The 18,899-nt window shown below is 42.0% G+C and overlaps 1 protein-coding gene and 1 long non-coding RNA gene across 9 annotated transcripts in view; one reads left to right on the top strand and one right to left on the bottom strand.

Annotated features, from left to right (window-relative positions):
* LIN28B (lin-28 homolog B) overlaps positions 1–9,452 on the top strand; it is a 98,127-nt gene extending 88,675 nt beyond the window's left edge. For all 8 annotated transcript variants that reach the window (XM_068677821.1, XM_068677818.1, XM_068677824.1 and 5 more), the window contains one exon: positions 4,279–9,452. In XM_068677821.1, coding sequence (XP_068533922.1) covers positions 4,279–4,648 — 370 coding nt within the window. In that variant the 3' untranslated portion in view covers positions 4,649–9,452. The remainder of the gene's footprint in view (positions 1–4,278) is intronic.
* LOC137854438 (uncharacterized) lies at positions 2,579–18,506 on the bottom strand. The gene is made up of 2 exons (XR_011095163.1): positions 18,293–18,506; positions 2,579–4,622 (listed from the first exon to the last, which is right to left on the bottom strand). It is a non-coding gene; the product is annotated as an uncharacterized lncRNA (long non-coding RNA).
* Between the last annotated feature and the right edge of the window lie 393 nt (positions 18,507–18,899).

Below are 18,899 nucleotides of genomic sequence, written 5' to 3'. Positions count from 1 at the left end.
GAGCCTGAAGCTACCCAGTAAATAATGAGAGCCTTCTGTGAGAAGATATTCCTTTTTTAGTAAACCTTTCTTGCTGTTTTGTTTCTCTAAGTGTTACTTATACTATCACTGAACTTTTAAGGGCTTTTTATGTTTTACCCATCTCATGATGTAAATTATCTATGATGCTTTATGTTGTAAACACTTGTATTTAGTATAGTTATACTCACCTAGAGTTTCTGAAAACGTTATTAAATGAGAATTTGCTAATTTTCTTAGCAGGAGCCAATTTGTGTAGAGTTCTTCATATTTATGTGTATATAGATGTAGCTATATAAACCTGTGTGTGCGTATCATGCGTTATCAATTTTCATTATGTTGTAATGTAGGTTTATGGAGCAGAGGCAAGCAAAGAGCTGAAGCCTTTTGGACAAAAGGGTTTAACACCATACCTTAATGTGCGTGGATGCTGCCATGTGGTGTCATTTGTGAGCTCCTGAGGTGGCTGACCATTTCCATTTTGGTGTAAATCCCTTGAGAGGGAAGGCATTTCAGAGCGGGGTGTGATCTCTTCTCCTGGTAAGAGTGATTGACAAGGAGTGAATAAATAGTTAAAAGAAGCGAGTGAATACCACCCTCCTGTTTAAGTCCAGGCACACCCAGGCTGGCACATATATATTCTAATGAGATACTATAGCCAGATGCTTGGGTTGGTTAGTCACAAGAAACATTCCTGAAAAGCCAAATCATAGTTTAATTACAACTGCTCCTGGTAGAATTTTATTTTTACAGTGACATTTTACAAGTGATTTGAATAAATGCAGGGAATTACAATATTTTGCAAGTAGGATGTATTGATGAATATATATGCAAAAGGTGACGGAGGCCTCTTGAGTGGAAGCAGGGGCTCTGACAGCAGGTTCTTGGTCAATTGGTGAGGTGAAATGGTTCACTGAATTGGATAACACAGTGCATACCATAGTGACTGATTAAATTGATTTGTCCATGGCTACCGCCTCCTCTCCTACTGAAGCCCTTTAACCTATTTTGAAACTTTTTTTTTTTTTAAAAAAAAAAAAACGATTCTAAGTAAATGTGTTGTTAGGGAAGGGAGCCAAAACAAATGCATTCACAGCTATAAAATTCTATATTCTGGTTCTGGATTAAGTTAAAATGCACGATTCCCAAAATGTCTGTTCACTCCCATGTGATACTATATTACACCATCTTAGATAAAAAGCTTAGGAATGAGTACACTGCTAGAAACAGATGTGGAAGATACTAATAAACACCATTCTTTAATATAACCTGCATTATAATGAATACCACATTTGTGAAGTCCTAGGTGTATTTATTGGAGGCAGAGAAAGTAAAATACTTCAGGGGTTTTGTTCTTTTTGTTTGCTGTTCTTTTTGTTTGTTTTTCATTTTTTTTCATTTTTTTTTTCTCTAATAGCAAGTTTCACTTTCTTATTATTTTATCCAAAAGATGTTTATTAAACTTGTCAGGGAGACATAGCTGAATGCTGCTGTTAAACGGGAGGTCACTAATTTGAAAGTACCTGTAATGATATGGAAAAAAAGTAATCAGACTGACAGCGTTCATTAACTGGAAATTTATCAAGCTTTTTTTTTCCCTAAAATATAATGTTTTGGTCTTAAATCAGGATGTTCATATTTTACAACATACTTAGTATTGCCTTGCTAGGGAGATCATTCTAAAGACAATGGGGCTTGTACATATTTTCTTTTTCATTCAAGCGGAGCTTTATATACTTTATCTCTTCATGGGTTATTTCATGCTATATGCAGGCAGACTAGTATAGGCATAGTCTTCAAATTCCACTGAAAATCAAATAAAAATTATGTGCACTGGTGACATAAAAATGGAACCAGTTCACCTAAAATATATTATTGCAGTTGTCATAAAAAGTGCAGAGTTCAGTGTAATGGCTTTGGTTTCTTGTTTGTTATTAATTTTTAGGGAAGATATGACAATTTAATTATAATGTTTTCTGAAGGGATAATGAAGTTCTGTGTATCATTTAGCTTCTTTAAATTATAAATCAGTCTTGGGGAATATGACAACATGCCATGGGCAACTTATGCTTTCTTTTTTTTTCATTCGTCTATTAAAAGAAAGATATGGTTAGTATCTTGCTAATGGAGAAGAAGAAATACTGAGAGGGAGTTTCTCAGGGATTTTTTCTTGGATGGAATTTGCAAACGTTCACAGCCATTTTGTAACCTTTCTATAAACTACACAGGTTTTATCAAGAACATTTTTGTGTAGACAATGTATATTCTGTAACTGAGACTACAGCTATACATACGGCTTTGCATGGGCTAAACATCTGTGTTGGGTGTAGACTAACAGCGATCACGTTGTGGTTTAACCCGGCAGGCAGCTAAGCACCACAAGCCAGGAGGGGACAGAGCCAGGACAGATCACTAACTGCTAGCTCAAAACAGGGCTTTGTTGCTTTCCAGGAGCCTGAAAATTTTGATGGGGGCTTGAGTCAAAGCACATTGCATTGTTTTATACATACAGTTGCTTGCACATGTAGTTGTCTTGAGTCCTTCAATCCACTGTACTAGGCATGGGTGTTTGCAACTGTTTTTTTTAATTAGTTCATATAGTTAAGGGGAAACAAAAATAAATTGTCATTATGGGGTTAGTTCTCTTCAGTGGAATGCTAGATTGTAATAGATTTAATCCCATACACATTTGGTGCAAACATTTGTAATACAGAGAAACAGAAACCGTAGAGAAATAGCCAAAATAAAAAGTGATGGATATGATTAGCATAGGATCATCAGGTAATTATTGTTCTGTATCAAGTGTTAGATTGATGTAAGTCAATGATTTAAGTTCTTGGTGTGTGTGTTACAAAGTAAAAGTATTCAGTAAGGAATTGTTGGGTTTCTCCGTGATTCCCCTTGATAATAAGATTAACACAGGAGTGTTTACATTTGGGCCATTTTAAAGACTTGGTGAAAAGGTCTTGCCTGTGGCGCTTGGAAGAGGTGCTCTGCCGTTTGTCTGCTTCTGGGCAGCCCTGCTTTTGAAGATGACACCCAGGGTCACCACCACTTGCATGTGGTTTGAGAATTTCAAGAGAAAACAAACAAACCCTGTTTTATGACTCTTGCTAGGGCTTTACTCATTTTGTTTTGAATTGAAACCATAAAAGCCATTCCTGACCCTCGGAAACATAAGCATTGTAAAAGCTCAGCCCCCACCCTTCCCTTGGCGTGCCTTAATGGAGCCAGAAGAGGCAAAGTTTCTGGGCGAGATCTTTTACGTGCCCAAAGAGCTTTTTGGGGCACTTGAAGACCTGGTAAAGTCCGAGACAACTTCCTTAGGGAAAGCCAAATCTCTTCTCCCTGTGCGTTTCTTTATGGCCTCAACCCAGCGACTCACAGGGTGAAGCCCACCCCTGGGTGAAGAGGTCGGCCCTGGCGGCTGCCTCCTCCCCACCCGGCTTTGAAATGTTAGTCCTGCCAGGCATTTGAAATACTAGCGCCCACGGGGGTTTAATGCTATAAATACTTGAGCAAGAAGCGATGCTTGCCAGGGCAGCGGCGTCGGGATCTGTGAATATTTGGTGCCCTCTAGCGGGGCCGAGGCTGGCTGAACCCCAGCATCATCCCTCCTTTGGGGAGAGCCAGCAGGGTAGGGGTGGCTGGGGGTTTTCTGTCTGTTTTGAGAGGTTTTATATTGAAAATTTTAGCCTCCTGGCGTTGTGGAATTCGTGGAAATCCCAGTGCAGCGGGGTTTTCTGATGTAGTTGTACGGTGCTGGTGACTGGCGGGACCCTCGCAGCATTGTCCCGATGCTGCACAGGCTCGTCTTACTGCTGAGGGCAGTGAGGCATCCCAAGGCTGTCACGAAAGCGTGGTTAGGCACCTGCCTACATCTGCAAATGCTTCCGATTTAGCTCTTGGCAGTCAGAAGAAAGGTCCCACTGAAAACGTGTGAGGATCTGTTTTAGAGTGGTCTTTACTTTCAAGCAGTACTAATGGTTTTTGTAGCAAGATACTGATAAGGATGATAGTAACAGAATCTATTCCTAAGTAAGAGGTATTTTTTGGCACCGGTGTGACGTAGGGGCACATTCCAAGTGCATTACTTAAAAAGCAAAACTCAGATATATATTTCTCGGTGGCAATGGAATATTGTCACAGAAGCTCCTGCTGTCTCACCAACAGACCAAGTGCACAGTCAGCTTCTGACACACAGAAAATCTTACAGTCTGATGCTACATTTTATAACCAGCTGTCTCTTTTCATTTTTAGATGCTACAACTGTGGTGGCCTTGATCACCACGCTAAAGAATGCAGCCTACCTCCACAGCCAAAGAAGTGCCATTACTGTCAGAGCATCATGCACATGGTGGCTAACTGCCCCCATAAAACTGTTTCGCAACAGCCCACTAGTTCTCAGGGAAGACATGAAGCTGAACCACAGCCTTCCACTTCTGCTTTCCTGAGAGAAGGGGGAGGAACGTACGGCTATTCGTCTCCATCATATTCTCAGGAGGGAAGGTCAGAGATCTCAGAGCGTTCAGGCAGGTCACCACAAGAAGCTTCTTCAAGTAAGTTATCTGCATCACCCGAAGAACCAAGCAGAAAGGGGCCTTCTGTTCAGAAAAGGAAAAAAACTTAAAGCATTTTTCATAACTTTCCATTTTCTTTATCCTCTCGGGATGTCTACCTCATGCAAGTACAGGGGAAATAATTTCATTATCAGTAGCTGACCTGGAATTTTAACTACTGTTGAGGAACTGTGAATTTTTTTTTCTTTAATAGACAAATCACTCCAAGCAAAATACATTTGAGCAGGGTGCGTTACGTTTTACCTTCTGTATATGTGTGTATGAGTGTGCACGCGCGCGTGTGTCTGCATATCTATGAATATATATTTTTTCCATCAGAACACTCTCCAGATCCCACAATACATTACTGTGAAGCAATAGACACAGTACCCGTAAATGTTGCTGAACTCATTCCTAGAATCAGTTTTCAAACATGTTCAAAAAAAAACCAAAAACAAACAAGAAAACCCAAGAAATCTCACCAAACAGAAACAAAAACACCTGAAAAACCACACACAGAACTGAGATCAAGACTGTTACTTCTCTTGTGAACCAAAGGATACGTTCATATTTTAAAGCTGCCATATGGTACTAAAGATACTAAGACATCCCCCACACCATCAATTTGAGTTATTTTCTTTCCCTCTCTACAAAGCATCACTTCCCCACTTCCCACCCCTCCACCCCCCATGCCTGTGAAGGGCAGTGTCACGACTAAGCATGGCTCTCATCATCACCATCCTTTGTTGGTAAGGAGTTAATAGCTCCAGAAAAGACAATGAATGTGTAGTTTCTGTGCTGGTTTCTCAAAATGTTTTGTTAAATTAATATGGGTGTAACTGTAATTTAGATGACCGTTGTGTAGGGGAGACTGTGTAAGTTGTTAAAGAGCAAACAAACCCTTTTGAGTGGTATCAGGATACCATCCTGCTTCACCCTTTGTATTCTGTGAACATTTAGGGGACCTTGGTGGCAGTAGTAGCAGCAGCAGCAGCAGCAACTTCTCTTGGTCCCGAGTAGTGCCCCTGAATTTGAAGGGGCTTCCCCCTCGTTTACTGTTGAAATGACGTGGAGAGAATTCCTTAGGGATTTTGTTGTTGTTGTTGTTGTGGTTGTCTGTTTTGTTTTTTTTAAAGAAAACAAAATGCAAAGCTATTAAGATCCTGGGATAAAAAGTTTCTTGAGAATAAAGGTAGATGGGTACTCGTGGTTGCTCAGCCAGCCTCTCACCCTGATGATACTGCACATGTTCATTAAAGGACAGGTGCCTGCTGCAGATGAGCCTTAGTGAAGGCACCTGCAAGCCTGCCCTGGGCATCATCAGCTTCTTGTGAACGGGAGACTGCTGCTGACCAGCCATGGTCTGGTGTGTGCTGGGACCACACACTTGTGCATTAAAGAGAAAGATTGGTGGCCTCAGAGTGAGACTCCCTGGGCTGCAGCCTTTGCTTGGGGTTAATAGAGTTGGAGCCTAGCAAAACTTCAAGTCGCTTTCCATTTGAAACGTCTACATTACCAAGTCATACGTACGATAACATACTTTGACAAATCCCATTGCAGATGTAAGTTAATTAGAGAAACTTGTATAATCCTTAGCATTGGCAATAAACACAGGCTGTTAAAGCTTGAAGGAGTCAGGTAGGTTTAAGCTCAGATAATCAAACTGGAGAACCAAGCCTGCATGAAAGGCTACGGTGAGCCCAAGCCCTGTCTGCGGTAACTCTCGCAGCCGACAGTCACAACAGGTAGGCAGCTGGCTCGTTGCGTGGCCCTCCCCTTCCCACTTGTCCTCCCGGTTGAGACTTTTACTGTTGCTGCTGCTGCTGCTTCAGTAAACAGGTTATAATCAAAAGCCTCAGCGAAGGGCACAATTTTCCAGAGCATTATTTTGTGTGAATTCCTTGCCAGTGTTTGCGAGAATCTCGATGGTTTATACTGAAGTTCTCAGTATGCTAATGCAAAGCTTACCTTTGACGATATTGAATGTGATATATCTATAGAGAAGAACTTCCTTGCCTTACGTAAGGATAGTAAACTTATTTAAATTATGTAGACAAATCAAAGTGGCATTGCTTAACCTTCTAGCCGGTGTAAAAACCAGGTTAAACAGCAAAGATGCAAAACTTAGGTCACTTTGAAAAATTTAAACCAAAGTTCCTTATAGAAATAGGCAATTGCGGATTTGAAAACTGGTCATTCCCTGTTTATATGTAAGAAGTTCAGAGCTGAGATGAGAAAATATTTTCAACGTGCAGATTTTTATTGGTGCTGTTTGAAATCAGTGTGCACCAAAGTCAGACTGAACTGCAAAGAGCACATACCAAACCCTATCTTATTGTTGAAAGCTTAAGGTTTTATTTTTATATATTAGAATGTTATCACTATTACATAACATACTCAGGACAAAGAACTTTGCTCAGGGAATATACCATGTGATGTTGTTTTTACTTTACAGAATAGTCTACCGACCTGCTTACTCAGAACAAACCAAATAGACTTAGCCCTTTTTATCTCTATATAAGTATTATGTACTGATATTAGTAACTACCTCTGAGTTGACATAGACCTACATTTGTGATAATCAGATTTCAGCGTTTTGTATTATAAGTTCCTGTGAAATGAAAAAGTGGTATTCTGTACTGGTTGCTTATGTGAGCATACGTGTCTTTACATTCACAGGGTCTGAGTTTTCAGAGATGCTGGGCAACCGCAGCTCCCATTGACTTCCAGTTGGAGTTACTGGTGCTTAGCTTTTCTAGAAGGGGAGGGATGGGGGGTGGAGGGGAAAGAGAAAAAAAAAAAAAAAACACAAAAAAAACACAAAAGCATCAAGCCCACTTTGTTTACATAGGTGACAATAAAATTATTATTCTGTTTACAGCAAAAGGCTACCTCATATTTACTGCATAAACACACCTTTGTGCTGCTCTGGCCTTAAAGGTGGCTGTTGATCTATGGTACATGCTATTTATCTGTACTGAATATGTAACTGATAATTCACCACTGCATAGGTTATGGCAAATACTTGTTTAAGATGAAGCATCCATCTGAAATTATGAGAAGTTTCCAAACATTTCTTTAGAAGTTTTTTATGTTTCTGTCTAAAGGAGTATGGGCACTGTTCACAAAAATAAATACATCTCCGAAACAGACAAAAAATATACATGCCTAAGTTAAACACAGCCGCGCAAGCTGTGGCAGGTAACTACTTAGCACTGAGCTGCAGTAGAAAAAAAAATAAAAATCTAATGATACTCCTTCAATAGGCTGCTCCAAATAAGCAAAGAACACTTTAAAGGAGGAGATGCAGACCTGAGTTCGGGATTCTTCCTTCTTATGCTACAGCACTGGCTCAGCCTTGATTTCCCTTATTAACCAGCCTGTCCTTGCCAGAATGCCTCCCAATACAACTCGCTTGAGCAGAGGTAATTCAAGTATCGGCTCAGAGGGATGTGTTTTTCTCCAAGCAGTACTGGAGATAGGCTTAAACCTGTAACAAGAGAGCTTTCCCTCCCAACCCCTCACTCCAAAAAACTCAATTTGATTTAATCATAAGGGACATTGTGAGATATTTATATTCTTCCCCAAGGAGAGTTAATGGTATTTATTTCCACACTACAAAAAGTGAGCCATGGGGAAGATTGATATTTGGAGGAAGAGCCAAATAACTTATTTTGCTGTAGCTAATTGTAAGTCTGGCATTATAATACCATCTGCAGTATTTTGCTTTTAGCTAGCTTTCAGGGAGTGCCAAACAACATACTTGACTCCTACCTTTTCCCTTTGTAGGCCACCTTTTCCAGCCCAGTTTTATTCTGCGCCAGTGTTATCCTGAAGTTCCTGCTTAGTCATACATAGTTTTGTGAATAGAGCCCCATAAAAAGTGTTTATAGATCTTGTAACATTCTTTGTAAGAAGAATTATAAAAGAACATGGGAAATCTCATTGAGTCTTAAATTTAATTTAATTAATTTATCTGTAAGAAATGTTTATCATAAAAAAATATATATGTATTCCCCTGTGCTAGATATAAAAGTAATTGGGAAGATGTGTACATGTGCAGATGCACTGATTTTAATTTTCTAGAAGTCTTAATGAGATTTGAGTATTGTTTTAGAAACAAGCAGAGCCTTGTTAAATGCATCAATCTAATTTTGCTGAGTATATCAACAGCCTCTTCTTTAAGATACGTTGGTTGTGTGTTACCCCTGTTACAACCCTTGAGTAATAACAAGAGGTTGATCTATGAACACACACGTCTTTTTTTATGCTAAAACAGAGCTGTAAATTAGCAGCTTTGGTAGTGTTTTTATAAGAATGTTGAAAAGTACCAAGGTATTTGCTACCATTGTCGTTGAACCAAATGTAAGAGCAACCAGCTTTACAAAGGATAATGGTTTTGACTACCTCTTGGATTACTAAATTAAGCAACAACTGGCTGACAAACATCACCAGACTGGCTTAAACTAGTATGTGTTGCTTGTGGTAATAATAACAATAACCATACTAGAGACCAAAGTGAACACTGATTTCTATATGTCTTTAATACTGTGTCTTATCTAGTGTTTTTAAATTATCTTCTGTAGTATAGATTACCTCATTGTCCATTTTGACTTGTATGTTGTTTACAAGGTGAAATTAAAGAAAAATCACTTGAATTTTATGTTTTAAAAAAAGACAGTGAGTTGAAGTTTTGAAGGTCATTTCACCTGTTTACTGTCTTGAGGGACTAAAGCACTGATTGCCTTTCTACATATCATGTATTTTATATTCTCATTTCATGCCTAATGTCTTTTTTTTCCTGTCAGTCATGGATATTGTGAGGTTTAAAAGAATTACTTGATTAAAAATAAAACATAACATTGGCATTTACAACAGGCCTTTGAGTTTTTCTTTGTTTGCGTGATAAAAAAAAAAAAAAAAAAAGCACCGTGCAGTCAATGTTCACTTAGTTTTAAGATATTATCTTCAGGAAAGATAAATTGTTATATAAATTGTTGTGGGGTGGAGGAGAAAATAAAAGGTTAGTGCATACCTGCAATGCTGCAGAAATTGCACCCCAAACTACATTCAGCTATTGAAATGAAACTGCAAGATTACAGCTTTTGGTACTTAATCTCTGTGAGAATACACTGGTCATTAAAGTTATCAGGCATTTGGGCTAGTCTCTGGGATGGAAAGCATCCGATATTTAAGTTTCATCCTATCTTTATTTAGTCTTCCATAATCTGTAAGCTTGCATATATATATTGCATGCTAATTTGAAATGATTTGCGGAGTTGTTTCATTTTTTAGAAAGGAAAGTGCTGTTGTCTACCATTAACTGGAAACTCCATCTCAAAATTACATAAAGTGTATTAGTGCATTCAATAGCATTAGCTCATCAATCTCTATTAAAAGACTTGGAGGCTTGAATATGCTACCTACATGGCCATTGTGTTTCAATACAAGTCTCTCTATACAGGTGATTAATAACAAAATTGATCAATCTCTGCCAAATACAATGCATTTTTTTTTCTATTTGTATAAACATCTGTGTGAAGGGTTACCATCTCATTCTAGCATTCTCTACTCTTCCAGTTGCATAAAACCTCATTTGCATTTTCTTTTTCTCTCTAATGCGTGGCCTCAGTAAGAATGAGTTATGAACTTGTTCCTCCTCATCCACCTCAACTTGTAGCCTATTATTCACATTACTTTTTCTGGAAAGGGCAAGATGTGACTCTGAAGCTACAATCTGCTGCCACGATGCTGCTGACCTCCAGGACGCCAGCAGGTTGCTCTGCATTTGTTTTTGCAAACGCTGCCCATTGCATGACTGCAGAGCGGCTGCCACTGAGCCTGCACACGGCTGCTGATGCTCCGTTAATATGCAGCTGGTCAATTTTTGCTTTCTGGCTGTACAATATTTAGCCCCAGGTATTATTTGTGCTGTACAGCTCTTAGCCTAGATATTCGGGGCTGGAGCAGCCAAAAGGTTCATAAACCAGACGAACTGGTGTCGTTACTGCCATTGTACCAACCAAAAAAAGGTGGACAAGGTGAAAACAGTAACAAGGAATGAGCTTAGATATCCAGCTTTAGGCGTTTCAACCCCTTTTATTTTTTCAACTAAGTAATCAAAAATTCAAGGCCAGGAAGTATCAGTAGTCTGTGCAGTTTGACCTGCTGCATGTCAGACATGAAGTTCAGGGCAGTTACTGTTGTATTGAATTTTAGCACTCAGCTTCAACTGCTGCCTTGCTTGCTTGGCGGTTTTAAGCATATTTTCCGGTTGGGCTTCAGATCAGGCCTGAACACTCTTGAGAAAAAAGAAATGCTCCGCTCTGACAGCCTGTTTTAATCACCTCACTGTTAGCAAGTAGTGTCTAATTTCCATTTCCTCTGGCTTCAACTTCCAGCTAGCTGTCTTTTCCCACCAGGGTAGAAAGCCTGCACTACTAAGAAAATGCAAATACTGTTTTATTTTTTTATTTTTATTTTTTATTTTTATAAAGGACAAACAAGACCCAGTATCTTATGAAAAAAAAAAAAAAAGTGGTGTTGCCTTCACCCTTAACATCATTTTTCAGAAGCTTTCTATTCTCCTCCTCAGCCCTGGCTTTAAAAACAACCAAAATATGGTTCAAATGCTGGGTTACCCAAAGCAGTACCTGGCCAAGCTGAATACAGTCCTACTAGCCATGGAGGACAAAAGCAAAGAGCCTGGTCCATAAACTTGGACATTTTTAGTAGTGAAGCTATGAACCAGCAGAACAATCCCCACCAAGGCACAGGGCTGATCAACATGGACTGCAATTTCTTTCCTTTGGCTTCTTCAAGACCATCTAAAGGTGGCTGGTTGCTGGAAAAGAATTGATGGACTCATCTTGGCCACTACAAAGTATATCTGTACTGGCCGTATTATGCTGAATTCACATTTTTCAGTCATTCCAGACTTGCTACACAAATTTATATGGCGGGTGATTGCACTGACACACTACCAGTCTTTGATATTCTAGAAAATGAGTTTGTTTCTTTTTCACAAATGTGCTAGATTGTCATGTCCTAGGTTGTCTAGTTTAAGGAGCAGAATAAAAGAAACCTTAGTTGGAGCATCCAGAATACTTGAGGCAATTAAACTAACTGGACACTGAGAAATACTGCCCAACAGTTACCAGGGTAGGAAAATAAGTTGAATTTGGAAGTAGTTTTGGAAACTGCCCGTGAAACAAAGCAGAAATGCTCTTTCTTCCCCAAGGTAGCACAGCAAGGGCAGAGGCTTCAAGCACAGCAAGTTCCCTGCAGTCCAGCCCACATTTTCGTGTCTCCTTGACCTATGCTGACAGCCGTGACAAAAAGTCACAGTCAAGCCTGCTGAACCAAAACTTCTGGGGAGTTTCAAGCCTGATTGATAGTTTCCAAAAATGTAGTTGCCTCACAAAGTACTGTGCGGAGAGGAGCAGAGGCTCCTGCTACAGAGATCCTCTGTCAGTAAGTAGGAGCCACCCCAGCAGTTCCCAAGCCCTAGGGTCTGTTTCTGTGTTACAGCAGAGAGAAATTAAAGCAGAAGAACTACAGGAACAAGTGTCTAGTTCCATTCTCTCCCCCATGTGCAATTTCCTTCTCCACTTCCCTGTACCACTTCCAACCACTTCCTTGGGTGCTTGAAAGCTTTTTGTGTCACACCTACCTTCAAGCACACACTGCAGCTGTTCCCCAGGACACAGTGTGGCTGGGTGTTACTTTGCACCTCTGATGTATGTTTAAAGGTGGATGTATGCAGATAAAGGTGGGCACCCAGGCAGCTGGTAAGCTTCAGGGGCTGGGAAGGGCAGCAGACTGACCTATCTCTGACGCTTAAACAGACATTTTTCTCTACAGGCACCAAAAATTCCTCAAATCAGAGGTACTGAGGGTGCTTCCCAAGGAGCAGGCATCAGGACTGATTTCCAGCTGTCTCCAGAACCAGGATTTCGGAAGCTGCACCCACTCTTGATGCTAGCAGTTCATAATGCCAGCTAACCTGCCATCTTATCCCTCTTTGCTGTGCTCTTGAGATACCCTAGAAAACAAAATATTGGAGTTTGGGTACTGTGAGCCTTACAGTTAGTCAGTATAGGTGTGTTTAAAGAGAGTGGCTTGCTGCACTTCATTTAAATCCTAAATCTAATGCACAGAAAAAAGCCTACCTGCCTCTTTTTACACGGGGAACAGGTGTGCAGGTAGATGGGGGGCACAACAGCTACAGTGAAGGGAACAGATGGAAACACACAGCTCAGCACAGGCCCTGAGCCCCTGCGTAACCTGAGGTACATTTTATTCAGCTAACAGCCACAAGTGGTTACCAGAAGCAACCCTGTGAGTCACATGAGGACACACCGGGCTGGTTCAAAACAAAAACAAAATCACCCATTTGCTGGCACACCACCACCACCACAACCAAGAGCCAGCTAGAAAAGTGAAGTGACGGGATACGAGAAGAAGGCCCGGTGGGAGGACAGAGAAGGCTGGGAACCTCCTCCAGCTGGTTTCCTCTGCCCGCAGAGAGGTGCCGGCAGGACATGAGGGCCCTCACAGGGTCCTGAGCCCTGCCACCAGCACCCTCCTCATCCAGCACCTCTGAAGCCTGCACCCAAGCTGCTCTATGCAGGTTGGGAGCGCTCTGTTGCCCTGAGCTTGGTTTTGCCCCCATCGAGTCAACGTGGGAAGGATTTGGGTCATCTCGAGTTTTTGTCGGAAGGGTTCCCTAAATTAGCTCCTCTGCTTGAGATGAAAGGAAGAAAGAGGTCTGTCTTTGTTCTCCCACCCTAACAACCCTGTCCCACCCCTGTCTCCATTCACCAGCTCGCAGCAAGGCCCTGGCAGCCGGGTCACAGGTCAGCATGGACGGCAAGCCTCCGTGTATCTAAAACGGATGGAAAGCTCTTCATTGCAACTTCAGCAGCCTCCACAAAGCACCCAGCCTTTCAAAAAAATCAGGCTCACAGAGTTGTGCTGCCAGGAACTCAGAGGCCAGGAGATGTTCTCCTGCATTTCATCCTCGGGACACCGCCTGCGTTGTCCAGGGTCCCTGGAGGACATCTAATGTACCCCTGAATTACTGTGCATTGCCTCATTCCTCCAGATTGCGTAGCAAGGCCTCTGCCATGTGAATTTTCATATCCGCTTATCTGCCTCCTCTATATCTTCATTTGTTTTTAATTTAAAGCATAATTAACACCAACGTCCCAGCTGCTCGTTACCATTTCCAGGCAATGCTCACCCCTGCCCCTCCACCTGCACTGCCTCCAAGCATCAGCTCTAGCAGCTGCCGATGCCCTTCTGGAGACCTAGGATGCCACACAGTCCAGCCCCTGGCATGCACATACCTCAGCCAGCATTTTCTGACACTCTGCTGAATTTACTTTACATGATGTTTACTGCCCTGTGCGGGGATGCTCATTTTGGAGGTGTGCCGCCCAACAGCAGGATCCCCTGAGCAAAGAATACCCACGTGCATCACGCAGCCCATTCAAAAGCAACCTGAAGACAACACCACGGGGTCACTGCTACAAGCATCATGTAGTGCAGGAGAACAGCCTATGAAAACTATGAAAAATGTGAAAATCTTATGATTTTTAGCTCAAGTAGAAGCAGGATCATAGGGGTTATATATAGGTATGCTGTTGTTTTGCAATTATTTTTAACCACCCCTCCCCAGCCTGTGAGCTGGTCTTATGATTCCCAGGGGCCAAAGTCAGTTTTTGTCTGACGGATAACTTGCCAGTGCCCATCTCCTTAATGCACTCGGCTCTCCTCTTGCCAGACAGAAGGAGCTGGCGCCTGATGCACCAAGATCTCTGCTGCTGTTCTTGTTGACAGCTGAAACAAGAAAAGCCCAGATGCCCCAAGGGAGAGATCTGCAAGGAGGAGAAGGGTTTGAGGAGCTTTCCCAGCTACCCTGATGACACAGCATCACTGTGCCAGAAGGGCACAACCACTGTTTTCGGACCCACAGTCCCTGGGGCATGGCAGACCCATAGCTCATGTCCCTGCAGAGTGAGCCTTTGGCTTTCACTTCCACAGTTTACCTGTATGCCAACACAACCAGCTTTCTCTCTGATGGAAATGCAGAAATTGCAGGTGGCATGAAGCTAAAAGGAATGACTGCAGGATTGGGAGAGAGCACACGATTTGTGGGGTGGATTTCAGCAGTGCCAAGCAGAGCACAGTATTTACAGAGGCCACAGTGCACCTAAAGATCACTTGGCAGCACTGGAAGAAAAATATAAAAACTGTGCTGGAGCAGCTGCTGAATATGTATCGACAACAGGCAACTGTTGCTGAAAGAAGTTTGTTTGAGAGTGTATGCCCCAAAACGTCGTATAAGCAAACATTTGAGGGAATTTGCTATTCTGGCATCGCTGCCAAGGAGCCAGCTGGAGTAGCTTTCTAGCTGAAGGTATTACACCAGAAGGTGACAGCTTCTGGTGCGAGTAATCAATGCAAGAAGGATGCCAGCTTTAAGGATGGGCTGAAAGAAGCAAATGTGTTTGCCTCTCTTTCAGCAGCCTCCTATTACAAAGAAGGCTGACTCAAAGGGACTAGCGAACAGTCCAAAGACTAGCACCAAATCCAAAGCCAAAGAAAAAAGGGGCCACTAGAAGCTGCTTCTTTCTGCAGCAGTTTTACACAGGTTAGCTGTATGCAAGCCCAGGACTGCCACCCATCAGTCCTCATATGAACAGGGCATTCCCCAAAAGCCATGCTGCAGATACCGAAGTGCCTTTAGTAACAACTCAGCTGATGTCATCTTTTTCTCTCCACAGCACAACCCAGAGCTGGGCTTGAATATCAGTGTGTTAAAGTTAATGTACACAATATTTGGTCTACAGAGCTGGTAAAGAAAACAGAGTGTAAGAAAGCAGGTAGAGGGCTTGGTTTTCAAAACTGACATTTAGCTTAGAGCTGGAGAGTGCCAGATGACAGTGGAAATTCTCCAGAAACATTTCCCTCTCTGGAAAAGAGAAATCATTTCTCCCCACACTTCACAAGCTGTTAAAATATTTCCTGTACTGTTTACATGCATCATCTTCTTTTTCAGCTCGACTCTGCTGGGGATTTCCATTACTTTCAGCAGTCAGCACTTTTCGCTGCTTCTAAATGCACCATGCACTGTGATGGATGTGATGTTGGAGGAGAGCGGTGCTCAGACCAACTGCTCCGTGACACAAATAGCTCAGTGATCATTCCCTCCAGGACGTGATTAAGTTGCTGACTGCACAATTGATTTTCCTGTGTCTTTCTTCCGTGCACTGTATTGCATTTAACTCAGAGATGGAGAAGGCATCTCTAAGAGGAAGACAGGAATCAGGAAGAGAGATGTGAGCAGTGTTGTCACCCACGGTACACTTGTAGCTTTGTCCGTCTTTAATGGGAACAGCCATGTGGTGAAGTTATTGCCGGGATAGCTACAGATCTACCAACACCAATGTAATTCTGCTTGTTTTTGTAGTTCCTCCTCTTCCCACAAAAGTCTGTGGTCATAACTACACTTGATACTTACTCAAACCTAAATAAATGTTCCCTCCATCACTTCCTTTGGGCTCCGTGAGGCACACTCTGAGTTCATCTAGCTCATCACCAAGCCTGAAGGCTGCATGCACTTCCACAGCCTTCCCCAAATCAATGTCTTTCTAATTAACTGGTGTTTGTGGTGTCCCCAGTCATATTGACAGCATCTGCAAAAAGCACGCAAGTTTCATCCCCAGCAGAGGCTGCTGTTTATCTGCATTTCCATCTTTTGACGCGAGAAGTTTTTAGATTCCTCCTCTGCTGAGCAAAGCAGCACAAGTTTCAGGGAGCCTGCATACACAGCTAGTTTCTGTCAAATAGAGCTCAGCCTTAGTTGTGCCATCAGACTGCACTGGAAGAAATGCCTTTGTGCTGGATGAGTGCAGTCTGGAAGCAGTTTAGGGACAGACTTGAACACAATCTCTAACATGAGATGCTGCCTCCAGCTCCACCTTCCTGAGACGGACAAGGTACATGTGGCAGAGTTACTAATTCAGTCCTCTCACTGCTTCCATCTTCAAGGTAACATTTGCAAAGCAGTACATCTTTAGAGATGTTTATGATGAGTGGAGATAAAAACTAAAATCTAGCAGTATCCACACATTAAGACAGTCAATGCAAAAAAAATAAACTGATCTGAAATTTATATATTGTTAGCAATTTACAGACAAACTGTAATTCACAGAATCACACAGAATCACAGAATTTCTAGGTTGGAAGAGACCTCAAGATCATTGAGTCCAACCTCTAACCTAACACTAACAGTCCCCACTAAACCATATCCCTAAGCTCTACATCTAAACGTCTTTTGAATTAGCTCAGATTGACCTATCTAGATGGACAGAAATACAGATAGAAAAAATACAACCAAAACACCAACCACATATCCATAGATCTTCTAGGAAATTAACTAAGTATGTCTGTTCTGTGAGGAAAAAATGTGAAAAACAAGATGACAAAACAGGGTTCTCATCTTGCTAAGACAAAAGCACAATTAAAGCCAATCAAACCTTATTATAACAAGGTTTGCTTACAGACTATGATGCTCTAAGAAGTTTCTTAGGGCTCTTTATTTGTCTGTTTGCTTCTCACCCGCAAAGACTCAGACCTCCTATTTCTAGGAGAAGGCAGCTGAAGTAGCAGATATTGGCTACGGAGTCTTGAGAAAATCCTAACTGCACCATGAAACACACATTAAAAAATATCTTTTCTTGGTCTTTTACTTCCCCTGCCCTCCTCAAAAAGAGCTCATAGTACTAGAGCTATTGTAATTGAAGGATACTGAAGGCAAACAATAGGGGAATAACTTCTTAAAGAACTTTTTTTTTTCTCTAATTGAGTGACATGATTTTTCCCTTTGACATTTAGGCAATTATATGTATTTCTTCCACATTCTGTAGGGCATTTTACAACACACCCTCTGCATGAAAAGAAAGAGTGTGTTGAACATAAAACCTTTAAGTCATCAGAAGCAGTAATTTATTACATGGCTGGCTTTCAAATATATTGCTAGCTGATGTCCATGTGAGTTTTTCAGGGACTCTGATCAGAGTTGCTGTTGCTAATTATATTGGTTACAAATGAATATATCAAAGTCTACAAATAAGCAAAATAAAGTTTCCTTTGATAACTCTCCCTACTGCCAGATTTTGTTGAAAGAAGGAGGAAGGGAAGGGAGCAGGAAAGAGACAGCCAGCCAGGCACCCCAACAACATATGTACGAACTTCAGAGGGTTTCCAGAAGAGGAACTCAATTTTATAGTCCTCATAACAGAGCTTTTCATTATAGACAAAATTGAATCATTGCAATTCATCCTCACAATTGCAAAAATGAGACACCAGCTAGAACATAGGAGTAAGTCTGGCCTTACAGAATCATAGAATCATTAAGGTTGGAAAGACCTCCAAGATCATTTGATCCAACTATCTCCCTACCACCAATGTTACCCACTAAGCCACATCCCTAAGCACCAGGTCCAACCTTTCCTTGAACGCCCCCAGGGACAGCAACTCCACCACCTCCCTGAGCAACCCGTCCCAGTGCCTGACTGCTCTTTCTGAGAAGAAATGTCTCCTCATTTCCAACCTGATAATTTCCAGCCTTATTTCTAAGGACAGGACTGCATGAATATATAAGCCTCAGGGGCTACACAGACCCTTTATGCTGCATTTGTGCTCACCTGCATCTCCACAACCTGCAGATAAGAGCACACAGACAGGCGCCACAGCAGTAGCCAGGGTTTAAGTACGCACACACACAACTTCAGGGGGTTTCCCCAAGCATACAGGGAAGCCACAGGAGATGACCCAGCTTAACTCTGAGAAGACACACCCACACACTGACTTGCTTTTGCTGTCTCCATTCACTCTTCTCTCCTCACACCCAGCCAAATGAGTGACCCATCTCCACCTGGGCTTGCCCACTGCTGCTGGTCCTAGAGCAGTCCCTGTGCTGAAGGGAAAAAGAAAAGAACAAAAACCTGTTTTCCCCACCTAACCCTTGGCTTGCTCCCAGCTGTGCTTTGGCACAGGCCAATGGTTGTGTGCTCCAGGAAAGGGAAATGGTAGTGGAGGTGTGATGGGAAAATATGAACAGAGTGATAATGCTGTGTTTTTAAGACATTTCACTAATGCCTAACAAGAGTTCTTCAGAGCCCTGCCTCTGAGCAGAAGGAAGGAGCAAGTTCCCACCTCACTCCCTTGGAAGTGACTGCATGCATTATGCCCCCACGCTCATCGCAAAGCCTTTAGATATCAGGACAATGCCACGGTCGTGTCCCACTTAGT

Source organism: Anas acuta, chromosome 3, assembly GCF_963932015.1.
Source record: "Anas acuta chromosome 3, bAnaAcu1.1, whole genome shotgun sequence".
Classification (NCBI taxonomy): Eukaryota; Metazoa; Chordata; class Aves; order Anseriformes; family Anatidae; genus Anas; species Anas acuta.
Note: the sequence above shows the minus strand (reverse complement) of the source record. Positions and strands in the feature narration are given on the sequence as shown.